The sequence below is a fragment of the Theropithecus gelada genome, chromosome 16 (assembly GCF_003255815.1).
Source record: "Theropithecus gelada isolate Dixy chromosome 16, Tgel_1.0, whole genome shotgun sequence".
NCBI classification, from domain to species: domain Eukaryota; kingdom Metazoa; phylum Chordata; class Mammalia; order Primates; family Cercopithecidae; genus Theropithecus; species Theropithecus gelada.
The window spans coordinates 63,338,075-63,350,515 of record NC_037684.1 but is presented as its reverse complement, the minus strand read 5'-3'; the positions used below and the strand labels follow the sequence as shown (position 1 = coordinate 63,350,515).

Below are 12,441 nucleotides of genomic sequence, written 5' to 3'. Positions count from 1 at the left end.
GTGGCCGGATCTCAGCTCACTGCAAGCTCCGCCTCCCGGGTTTAAACCATTCTCCTGCCTCAGCCTCCCGAGTAGCTGGGACTACAGGTGCCCGCCACCTCGCCCGGCTAGTTTTTTGTATTTTTTAGTAGAGACGGGATTTCACCGTGTTAGCCAGGATGGTCTCAATCTCCTGATCTCGTGATCCGCCCGTCTCAGCCTCCCAAAGTGCTGGGATTACAGGCTTGAGCCACCACGCCCGGCCTTATGTCATTCTTTTTAAAATTTTTCGAGTATGTAAAGAAACTGTTCTCCAACATCCCCTCATATTCTGAAACAAGGCTTCTTTTCAAAGTCTATTTTTCACCTCTCTTTTTGATATCACAATTCTTTTTTCCTCTACCTCATCTTCCTCTTTCTTTTTGGGGGCGTAAGTTTCGTGTTGATTTTCTCTGTTACTTTTATGAATGGGCACAATGCTTTCTTTCCTATGGTTCACCTAGGAAAAGGGGAATGAATTATCCTGGACCGTCTTCTCTGATCATCTGGCACGATCTGATTCCTTCTCTGTCTTTAACACAGAGGGCCGAGTGCTGCTAATTTGTAATCTCTGCTCAGTTGTTCCGTTACTTTTTTTTTTTTGAGACGGAGTCTCGCTCTGTCACCCAGGCTGGAGTGCAGTGACACCATCTCCGCTCACTGCAAGCTCCGCCTCCCGGATTCACGCCATTCTCCTGCCTCAGCCTCCCGAGTAGCTGGGACTACAGGCGCCCGCCACCTCGCCCGGCTAATTTTTTGTATTTTTAGTAGAGATGGGGTTTCACCGTGTTAACCAGGATGGTCTCGATCTCCTGACCTCATGATCCGCCCGCCTCGGCCTCCCAAAGTGCTGGGATTCCAGGCGTGAGCCACCGTGTCAGGCCAGTTGTTCCGTTGCTGGTGGTGATGGGAGGGAGGGCTGGCAGCAGGTAGCAGCACATAGTGTGTCTCCAGGCACTTTCTCTCCAACTCCGTTGAGTCCTCTGAATTTGGGGAGCAGCCTCACCTGCCTCAGGACTGCCCCTTCACGCATGGGACATTGTCCTGTTTGTGGGATTCCAGGATTTAGGGACGCCACAGTTTCTGGTGCTCAATCAGATGAGGTGAATAACTGCAACCTTAGTTGTTTTTCTAGAGGGTGGGAGTAGAATTAGGCAATTGTCCTTCCAATACTACTGGGGCCCCTTCACAGGCTGTCAGAGGGAATTGTTAAGTGTGCACATTGCTCAACAGATCCATCCCTCCGCTTCCTCCACAAAATCAGGTGACCACACCTTCCCCTCCTACCCTACTGAACTGCAGGACTTAGGTCCCCAGGAACAGCTGTATGTGTAAGAGAAAGCCACTTGGAGGGGCTGCCATGCTGGGAGTGTGGGTGTGTGTGAGTCCCGGGGAGCTGTCTGCAGGCTCGAAGGCCACGTTCACCCAAGCCCCTGTCAACTGGCTGACTGGGCTGCTTCCTCACACCCCAGGCGTCTCCCTATTTTCCCCCATTGTCAGACTCCGTGTAGCTAGATCATAATGGGGTCTGAGCTTAGAAGCTCCTGGGCCTGACACATGTCATAGAAGCTACCATAGAAGTGAGAGCTGCCAGGGGCCGAGGTACTTGAGAGGCGAGTGAAGCTGAGATCTTTAGTGGGTCTGGGGTCTTGGGGGCAGTAAGAGCAGGGACCAGGTCAGGATCCCAGGAGTTCAAAGCTGTGGGCAGAAGACAGGGAGAGAACCGGAGCTTGGGTAGAGCCATAAGCTGGGAATGAAGGGGGACACTGGGCCAGGGCTGTGAACAGGGGACGGTGGCCACTAACTCAGGTACAGGATTGGCTCTGTCTCTGCAACTCCCTGCAAAGTGTGGTCACTGCAGTGCCCGTCTTAGAGGGCTTCGAAGGATTAAATGAGATCGTCTTTGCACAGACAGCACAACGTCTAGCCCAGCAAATGTGCACTGAACAAGAGCTAGAGTGACAGAAGGAAAAGCTAGGAAGCAGCCTTGTTGGGAGCTGATGCTTCAGCCTGGGGGCAGATCAGGCTGGGGAAGGCTGAGTGGGAGCCACAGTTCCATGCTTGCATGGAGGGAGGATAAAGGCACAAGAGACTGTAAACTTCCTTCTTGCCTGTGTTTCCAGAAATTCATTGTACAACACACGAACCCCTTCAATACCTGGATAGGTCTCACGGACAGTGATGGCTCCTGGAAATGGGTGGACGGCACAGACTATAGGCACAACTACAAGTAAGTGGCTTCTTCCCTCATCTCCTTGTTAGATTTCTCTGGGGACAGCCCCCTTGGCCTTTCATGCCAAGCCACCCTGACTCATCCCTCAGGTACCAAATTCCCCAGTCCTCTCCTCCCCAGACTCCCAACCCCTCCAAAGCTGCGCTTTTCTGGGCTGGGGGTGACGGTTGCTGGGACTGGGGATAGGAAGCATCTTTCTCTGCGGTTGGGTTCTCCTCAGACTGGGTCGCAGGGCACACCCCAGCTCCACTCTCAGCCTTCAAGGAAAATGGTCGTGAAGAGGATGATGGGTAAGTTGTTTTCTTACCACTGTGGCAGAGTCTGAGTTTTCTCTTGCCTCCTTAGGAACTGGGCTGTCACTCAGCCAGATGATTGGCACGGGCATGAGCTGGGTGGAAGTGAAGACTGTGTTGAAGTCTGGCCGGATGGCCACTGGAACGATGACTTCTGCCTGCAGGTGCACCGCTGGGTGTGTGAGAAGAGGCGGAATGCCACCGGCGAGGCAGCCTGACCCCAGCACGCCTCTGTCTAACCCATACCCCACACCTGCCCAGCTCTGGCTTCTCTGTTGAGGATTTTGAGGAAAGGAAGAAACATTAAGACAGGGCTATGGGGAAGAGCTGAGTAAAGAGAGAAAGGAGGTAGTTTAAGAGTCCCTGACCCTGGAGGGCTGAGATCCCACCTCCTTCTGTAATTCATTGTAATTATTATAATTGTCAGCCTCTTCAATGGAGTAGGAAAGAAGAAACAAATGCTTGAATCTCTTTGTGGCCTGGTTATTGGGAACTGCGAAACACAGCATGCAAAGAGGAGGGAGAGGGGAGAGTGTGGAAGAGGCAAGGTGTGCGTCCCAGACAGCTGCCCCTTGGTCCCTAATCCCGAGGGACATTGGTCAGGGAAACGGGAGGGGCTTGGAACAGATGGGCTTAGTGGCTGGCACCGGTGGGAAAGGGGTCAGCTGGGCTGTGGCTGGAGGGTCTGTCTGGCTCCCAGGGCTCCCAAAGGAAGCATCTTTTTCTGCCATTGGGTTCTCCCCAGACTGGGTCGCAGGGCACACCCCAGCTCCACTCTCAGCCTTCAAGGAAGATGGTCATGAAGAGGAGGATGGGTAAGTCGCTTTCTTACCACCACAACTCTCTCTTTTTGACCCCAAGCAGATCTAGACATATCTCCAACACAGGGTGTCCCCAACAGTCTCCACAGTGGACAAAATTCCCGCTCCAAGAACATTCTGAAACTGACCTTAAAAAGATTGTTCATCCTTTATTAATTAATTAATTATGGAGTCTTGCTCTGTTGCCCAGACTGGAATGCAGTGGTGCGGTCGCCGCTCACTGCAACCTCCACCTCCCGGGTTCAAGTGATTCTTCTGCCTCAGGCTCCCGAGTAGCTGGGATTACAGGTGCCAGCCACCACACCTGGCTAATTTTTGTATTTTTAGTAGAAACAGGGTTTCGCTATGTTGGCCAGGCTGATCTCGAACTCCTGACCTCAGGTGATCTGCCCGCCTCTGCCTCCCAAAGTGCTGAGATTACAAGCATGAGCCACCGGGCCTGGCCCCATATTTTTTAATTTTTAAATTATAGAAGTAATACATTCTATTAGTAAAAAATGTTTTAAATCACACACACACACACACACACACACACACACACACACACACACACACACACGAGTGTCCTCTCAGTCCTCCCTCATCTCCCCAGAGTCAGCTCTTTCCTATGTCCCCTGCCAGAGCCCTTCCTGTGTGCATGAGTAGATGCAATATTATGTCACTACATAGTGCCTGTTCCGCTTCGCAGTGTCTGGTGGACATTAATCTAATCTATGCCATTACCTGGCAGGTTTTACCTCCTTGGATTTAGCAGCTGTAGAGAATTCCAAGTAGGGATGTAGGATACATTATGTCATCATTCCCTGCGGGGGCAAGTAGTTACCACTTTTGTTTCTTTGTTTTCACATAGAATGTTTCCAAGTGATTTTTTACTCATAACCTTGTGATAGGTCAAGTTTTCAGTTGCAACATTTTCTAGGATTGCCCCTTCAAAATGTACACGATTGGGATTAAATTTAAAAAATCGTAGGCCGGGTGTGGTGGCTCATGCCTGTAATCCCAGCACTTTGGGAGGCGGAGGCGGGCGGATCATGAGGTCAGAAGATCAAGACCACGGTGAAACCCCGTCTCTACTAAAAATACAAAAAATTAGCCTGGCATGGTGGCAGGCGCCTGCAGTCCCAGCTACTCGGGAGGCTGAGGCAGGAGAATGGCGTGAACCCGGGAGGCGGAGCTTGCAGTGAACCGAGATTGCGCCCCTGCACTCCAGCCTGCGTGACAGAGCGAGATTCTGCCTCAAAAAAAAAAAAAAAAAAAAATCGTGAAAATAGACTGGGTGCAGTGGCTCACGCCTGTAATCTTAGCATTTTGAAAGGCTGAGGTGGTGGATCGCCTGAACTCACACACACACACACCCCCCCCGCAGCTGGAGGTGGTGGTTCATGCCTGCAGTCCCAGCTGCTTGGGAGGCTGAGATGGGGGGATAGTTTGAGCCTGGGAAATTGAAGTTGCAGTGAGATGTGATTGTGCCACTACACTGCAGCCTGGGTAAGAGAGCAAGATCCTTTCTCAAAAAATAAATTATGGAAGTAATAAAACTCTAAAGTTTTCTAGGATTAGAATTTTTATAGAAAACTAGAAGTTTTATAAAGTCTATAAAACTAGAAGTATAAAGTCTGTAAGACTAGAAGTTTTATAGGGCTATAGGTTACTTGACCTGCCCCCTTTAGCTCCTCTTACTGCCGGGAGAAACTGCTTTCAGTGGTTCTAGCTGTTTCTTTAGTACTGACATCTGCAGTTCTAAGTAAGACACACGAACTGATATTTCATCTTTGTATCAATTGTAGACATTATTTAGTCGCCATTATGTAAATGAGGTAAAATCTTCCCATGTAGTCTACAGTTTGTATTTAAATACTACTTTAAAATTTGTATCAGTTATATCTGTGTCAATATTGTTACTGCTGAATCAACTACTATAATCTGATTACACTTCCTTTCTTGCACAACTCTCCTTTCTTCTGAAATTTATCAGTGTTCCATTTAAAAAATTTGCCTCATATTCTTTGAACTTATTGCTGAGTCTTCCTGAACTGTAAAAAGCTTGACAATATGATTTTTCCAGATGTGCAACCCAGTCATATAATCAGTATTTTAGTTGTATTTGCTGTACTTTTTCCTAGAGCCAGAGAAGTGATTCCAAGTTTTATGGGGCCTGAGGTGTACACAATTTTGGGGAGCCCTCTGTAAGAACAATTACAAAATTATGCATATAAAATTAAGCATAAAAATTACCATTTATTTAAATTTAAAAAATCACAAATTTCAAAAGCAGAAAGCTACCAGAAACATCACAGAATCTAGAAAATGCTATTTTATATATACATATATATAAATTGTGTGTGTACATATACATATATATGTGTATAAACACACACATACATCTATACATATATTTTTGAGACAAAGTCTCGCTCTGTCGCCCAGGCTGGAGTGCAGTGGCATGATCATGGCTCTCCGCAGCCTCAAACACCTGGGCTCAAGTGATGCTTCCACTTCAGCCTCCCAAGTAGCTGGGACTATAGGTGCATCCCACCACGCCTGGCTAGTTTTTACATTTTTTTATAATGACAAGGTCTCACTAAACTGGGTTCAAGACCAGAAGGCCTTCTGGTTCAAGACCAGTTTGAGCCTCCTGGTCTCAAACTCCTGCACTCAAGTGATCCACCTGCCTCAGCCTCCCAAAGTGCTGGGTTTCCAGGTGGTGTTACAGGTAGATAGGCGTGAGCAGGCAGGAGGAGGCTTTCCCACCCACTAGTAATGTTGGGTGATGGTTCGGCAATGATCACATCGCCTCTCTAAAAGTGATAAATTGGTAGCTGGTGTCAGGGAGAGGCCATTTCCTGAGGGACAACACCTGTTGCACTGAAGTGTCGATTGAATGCAGATTCCAGGGAGAAGTAACTTCCCGGGCACCCACGTTAAGAGACAAAATGAGCGGGGCGCGGTGGCTCACGCCTGTAATCCCAGCACTTTGGGAGGCCGAGGCAGGTGGATCACGAGGTTAGGAGTTCGAGACCAGCCTGGTCAATATGGGGAAAACCCCTGTCTCTACTAAAAATAAAAAAAATTAGGCCGGGCGCAGTGGCTCACGCCTGTAATCCCAGGATTTTCGGAGGCTGAGGCAGGCGGATCACAAGGTCAGGAGATTGAGACCATCCTGGCTAACATGGTGAAATCCCGTCTTTACTAAAAATACAAAAATTAGTCAGGTGTGATGGCGGGCGCCTGTAGTCCCAGCTACTCGGGAGGCTGAGGCAGGAGAATGGCGTGAACCCGGGAGGCGGAGCTTGCAGTGAGCCAAGATCACACCACTGCACTCCAGCCTGGGCAACAGAATGAGACTCCATCTCAAAAAAAAAAAAAAAAAAAAAATTTAGCCAGGTGTGGTGGTGGGTGCCTGTAGTCCCAGCTACTCGGGAGTCTGAGGCAGGAGACTTGCTTGAACCTGGGAGGCGGATGTTGCAGTGAGCTGAGATGGCACCACTGCACTCCAGCCTGGGCGACAGAGCGAGACTGTCTCAAAAAAAGAAAAAAAAGAAAATAAAAGAGACAAAATGGCAGAGTATGACCTTCTGGGGGCACGCCACTGGAAAAGGGAGGAAAACCTCAGTTGGGTGTATGTACAATTTCCTAGACTCGCTGCACATGCTCACCTCCCAAGGGTAAGGTGGGCAGCCAGCCTATGGGAAGAATCATGGGAAAGGGGCCAGCCTGGAGTCCTCGGATCAAGGTTAAACGTCAAGCTTGTCCTTCAAGTAGCCTGCTTGGGTCTCTTCCAAATGTACTTTCCTTTCCTTTCTTTCTTGTTCCAGGGCCTTTTAAAATAAACTTCCACTCCTTCTCTGAAACTTGCCTTGGTCTCTCTTTCTGCCTTATGCCCCTCAGTCAAATTCTTTCTTCTGAGGAGGCAAGAAATGAGGTTGCTACAGACCTGTAAGGATTCACCACCGGTAACTCGGATACTTTCCATAGGTGACAGTGTGAGCCACTGCGCCAGTCCTATAATATTTTAATAATTAATCTTTCAAAATTCCTGTAAAACCCATTTTTGCCTCTTTTTTTTTCCTGCATACTCACTGTTTACTTCTGCATATTACAAAGTCATTTGCTTTTTCTTTTCTTTTCTTTCTTTTCTTTTTTCCTTTTTTTTTTAAGACAGACTCTTACCCTGTTGCCCAGACTGGAGTGCAATGGTGTGATCTCGGCTCACTGCAACCTCTGCCTCCTGAGTTCAAGTGATTCTCCTGCCTCAGCTTCCTGAGTAGCTGGGATTACAGGTGCCCACCACCATGCCTGGCCAATTTTGTATGTTTAGTAGAGACAGAGTTTCACCATGTTGCCCAGGCTGGCCTCAAACTCCTCACCTCAGGTGATCTGCCTGCCTCGGCCTCCCAAAGTGCTGGGATTGCAGGCATGAGCCACGATGTCTGGCCTGGAATTGGCATTTTTTTTTTTAGACAGGGAGTCTCGCTCTGTCGCCAGGCTTGAGTACAGTGGCACTCTCTCTGCTCACTGCAACCTCCGCCTCCCGGGTTCAAGCAATTTTCTGCCTCAGCCTCCTGAATAGCTGGGATTACAGGCACCCGCCACCACACCCAGCTAATTTTTGTATTTTTGGTAGAGATGAGGTTTCACCATCTTGGCCAGGCTAGTCTTGAACTCCTGACCTCGTGATCCACCTGCCTCAGCCTCCCAAAGTGCTGGGATTACAGGCATGAGCCACCATGCCCGGCAATGGAATTGACTTTTTAAACTCAACGTAATTCCCCGGAGATTCTTACAAGTTGTTGCACGTGTCAATGGTTTGTTTCTTTCTGTTGCTGAGCACTATTCTGTGGTATCGATGGATGTGCCACAGTTCGTTTAGCCATTTACTCATTGAAGGACATCTGGGTTGTTTCCGGTCTTTGGCTGTTGCAAATACGGCTGCTATGAATATTCACGTGCAAGTTTTTGTGTGAACACACATTTTTATTTCTCTGAGAGAAATGCCCAAGAGTGTAATTTCTGGGTCATGTAGTGGGTGCATGTTTACTTTTAAAAGAAACTGCCAAACTGTTTTCCAGAGTGGTTGTACCATTTGATATTCCCACCAGCAATGTATAAATGATCCGGTGTGCCCACTTCCTCACCTGCATCTGGTTGTCAGTATTTGAAAGTTTTGGCTCTTTGGATAGATATAAAGCGATACGTTACTGTGGTTCTAATTTGCGTTTCTGTGGCAGCTAATGAGGTTGTACCTTCATTCATGTGCTTATTTTCCATCTGCATATCCTCTTTGGTAAAATGTCTCTTCATGTCTTCTGTCCATTTTCTTTTCTTTTCTTTTCTTTTTCTTTTTGGGACAAAGTCTTGCTTTGTCACCCAGGCTGGAGTGCAGTGGTGCGATCTCGGCTACCACAACCTCCACCTCCCAGGGTCAAGTGATTCTCCTGCCTCAGCCTCCTGAGTAGCTGGGATTACAGGTGCCCGCCACCATGCCCAGCTAATTTTTGTATTTTAGTACAGACAGGGTTTTGCTATGTTGGCCAGGCTGGTCTTGAACTCCTGACCTCAGGTGATCCGCCTGCCTTGACCTCCCAAAGTGCTGGGATTACAGGCGTGAGTCACTGTGCCCAGCTTTCTGCCCATTTTCTAATTGAGATTGTTTGTTTTTTTACTGTCAAGTTTTGATAATTCATTATATATTCTAGGTACTAATCCTCTGGTGGATATGTGGTTTGCAAATATTTTCTCCAAGTCTGTAGCTTGTCATGTTATCCTCTTAACAAAAACCCATTTTCAAAAAGACTAATATGGTAAATAGTATCTTGGCAAGCCCAATTAAGGAACTGAGAAAAGTGACATGACCACAAGAAATAGGGAGGTTAAATGACACTTTTCCTGTTTTTATAGAAATGGGGCTAGATTCCCAAAGCCGAGAGTGATTGCTGGTAAGTGGCCATTTAAAACAGAGATGAGCTGGATGCATCGAGGCAGGACTAATTAAGAGATACAAGATAATCACCACCACTCTTCCCAGGCTATGTAAAAGATGAATGGGGATTTAAGGAGATTGTTTCAAGGGAATTCATTTTTTTAATTTTTTAATTTTTTTTGTGAGATGGAGTCTTGCTCTGTCACCCAGGCTGGAGTACAGTAGCGTGATCTCAGCTCACTGCAACCTCCACCTCTCGAGTTCAAGTGATTCTCCTGCCTCTGTCTCCCAGGTAGCTGGTATTACAGGCACCCGCCATCATGCCTGGCTCCTTTTTGTGTTTTTAGTAGAGACAGGGTTTCACCATGTTGGCCAGGCTGGTCTCAAACTCCTGACCTCAGGTGATCCACCCGCCTCAGCCTCCCAAAGTGCTGGGATTACAGGCGTGAGCCACTGTGCCAGGCTTCAAGGGAATTCTTAGATGTAGCCAGGGAGTCAACGCTTTTCCCTCCACAGGAAGGGGAATGCTTCTTTATACCTTTATCAGTGAGGAAATAGAGTCCCAGGTGAACTGTTTGTAGAGATAGTGGTTGTCTCCCAGGGCATAAGACGAGCATCTCCCTACCAGGCCTGATGGTAGCCTTATAAGATGCAGACACCATTGGGACCACTGTGGAATGCTATCTGAGAGGGGCAAGAAGAGTTTTAGTGGAGGCTATGGCTGTGTCCTCAGGAGTTTTGTGGCAGTTGTGAAGAAACAGACTCATCTCTGCTTCTTGACAGGAGAAGTCTGAAGGCAAACACCCGGGCTGGAGCCGCCCCGTCCACCAGTTGATCAGGCTACACTTGGTAGTCGGCAGCATAAGAACGTCAGAGAACCTGTGAGCCGAGGCAACTCCATGGATGTCAGGCTTGAGCCAACTAGGAAGGACCCTGCCCAAGAGGACTGCATGGCAGAGCGAGGCTGAAAGAGGCGGTGGGTGTACAGTTTTCATCTGGGCAGGAACTGGTGGTGAACAGCTGTGTCACAGAAGATCTGTCGGGGGTCTCTGGGAGCCCCCGATAGACCTCATGAAAGGCCAGTGTTGGATGCTTGCTGTGAAGCCCTCCTTGACTGCCACACTAGCACAGATGACAGGCCTGGTTTCCTTGCATTCTTCTCTCCCTTGCCCCAGCCCTTAAGGAGTACTGAGAAGAGGAAAAGAAAGAGAAAGGAGGAACAGAACAGCCCGGGACTCCAGTCCTGGCTTCTCTTGGGCAGTCCCCGAGATGATTCTTATGAAAGCGATTCATTAGAAAGTGATCTTAGGAGAACCGGACAGGAGAATGGGGAAGCAGGAAGAGGGAGGGAAGGAAGGCAAGCGTGCCTGCCATAGAAGCTCGCTATGAGAGGCGGGTTCTTGTGAAAGGAATTAATCAGGAAATGCTTGAAGGCAAGTCTTGCCTTGGTGGTGGTGGTGTAACTATGCCTCAATCCCGCTGGGGAGCATTGGAAACAGTGTAGGTCACATCTCAGAGTTGCCCCCATTAGGAACAGGGAGCTGTAGTACTTGCACCTCAGGCAACAGTCACGGGCTGACATCGGTTCCGAGACTTCCTGCCTCTGTAGCTGCATGAGGGCGGCCCTCCGACAGACAGACAGCGGTGCTGAGTGTTAAGAATAAAATCGGCCGGCGCAGTGACTCACGCCTCTAATCCCAGCACTTTGGGAGGCCGAGGCAGGCAGATCACGAGGTCAGGAGATCGAGACCATCCTGGCTAACACGGTGAAACCCCGTCTCTACTAAAAATACAAAAATATTAGCCGGGCGTGGTGGCAGGTGCCTGTAGTCCCAGCTACTCGGGAGGCTGAGGCAGGAGAATGGCGTGAACCCGGGAGGAGGAGCCTGCAGTGAACCGAGATCGTGCCACTGCACTCCAGCCTGGGCAACAGAGTGAGGCTCCGTCTCAAAAAAAAAAAAAAAAGTTTGCTTTAGTCTGGGCTGGATTTTTGAGACCTGAAATTAAAACTGTTTTCAATAGCTGAATGTATAGGAAGCAAAATCAAAAAAAAAGTCTATTGAATAACAATGAATGATATATTAGTACATGATGCCCTTTATCAGATTGGGGAACTTTCCTTCTATTCCTAGTGTACTAAGAGTATTTTAAAAAATCAAAAATGGGTATTGAATTTTGTCTAATGCCTTCTCTGCATGAGTTGATACAATTTTATGACTTTTCTTCTTAGATTGTTAATATGCCGGATTACATTATTGATTTCTGAATATTGAACCAGCCTTTCAGACCTGAGACAAGCCCTACTTAGTTATAGTGTATTAGCCTTTTATGTATTGCTAGGTTCCAGTTGCTAACATTTGGTTGAGACTTTTATGTCTATGTTCATGACAGATATTGGTCTGTAGTTTTCTTTTCTTTTATTACCTTTGTCTGCTTTCAGGATCAAAAATGCGAGCCTAATAAAATGAGTTAGGAAGTGGTCCCTCTTCTATTTTCTGGAAGAGATTGCATAGAATTGGTGTTACTTCATCTTTAAATGTGTGGTAGAATTAGCTAGTTAAGCCATCTGGGCTGGTGATTTCTGTTTTGGAAGGTTTTAAACTATGAATTCAATTTCTTTCCTTTTTTTTTTTTTTTTTTGTGAGACAGTGCCTCTGTCACCTCGACTGGAGTTCAGTGGTGCAATGATGGCTCACTGCAGCCTCAACTTCCTGCAGTGAGTGTACAGCTGGTGGGTGTACAGCTGCGGTCACCTTTTCACCTCAGCCTCCAGAGTAGCTGGGCCCACAGGTGCACCCCACCACACCTGGCTAATTTTTGGTTTTTTTTTTTTTGTTGTGATGGAGTTTTGCCATCTTGCCCAGGCTGGTCTCAAACTCCTGAGTTCAAGTCATCCTCCTGCCTCGGCCTCCCAAAGTGCTGGGATTACAGGTGTGAGCCATTGTGCCTGGCTAAAATCGATTTCTTTATAGTTCTAGAACTGTTCAGTTTATTTTCTTATTTATTTATTTTTTATTTGAGATGGAGTCCAGCTCTGTTGCCCAGGCTGGAGTGCAGTGGCGCAATCTCGGCTCACTGCAACCTCCGCCTCCTGGGTTCAAGCGATTCCCCTGCCTCAGCCTCCTGAGTAGCTGGGATTACAGGTGCCCGCCACCA

The 12,441-nt window shown here is 47.8% G+C and overlaps 1 protein-coding gene across 1 annotated transcript in view; it reads left to right on the top strand.

Moving 5' to 3' along the window:
• The window catches only part of LOC112610177 (asialoglycoprotein receptor 2-like), a 15,238-nt gene extending 12,223 nt beyond the window's left edge, over window positions 1–3,015 (top strand). Inside the window, exons 7-8 of the mRNA XM_025363504.1 lie at window positions 2,142–2,248; window positions 2,597–3,015. Of these exons, the coding sequence (XP_025219289.1) occupies window positions 2,142–2,248; window positions 2,597–2,762 (273 nt within the window). The 3' untranslated portion in view covers window positions 2,763–3,015. The remainder of the gene's footprint in view (window positions 1–2,141; window positions 2,249–2,596) is intronic.
• The last annotated feature ends 9,426 nt before the right edge of the window (window positions 3,016–12,441 follow it).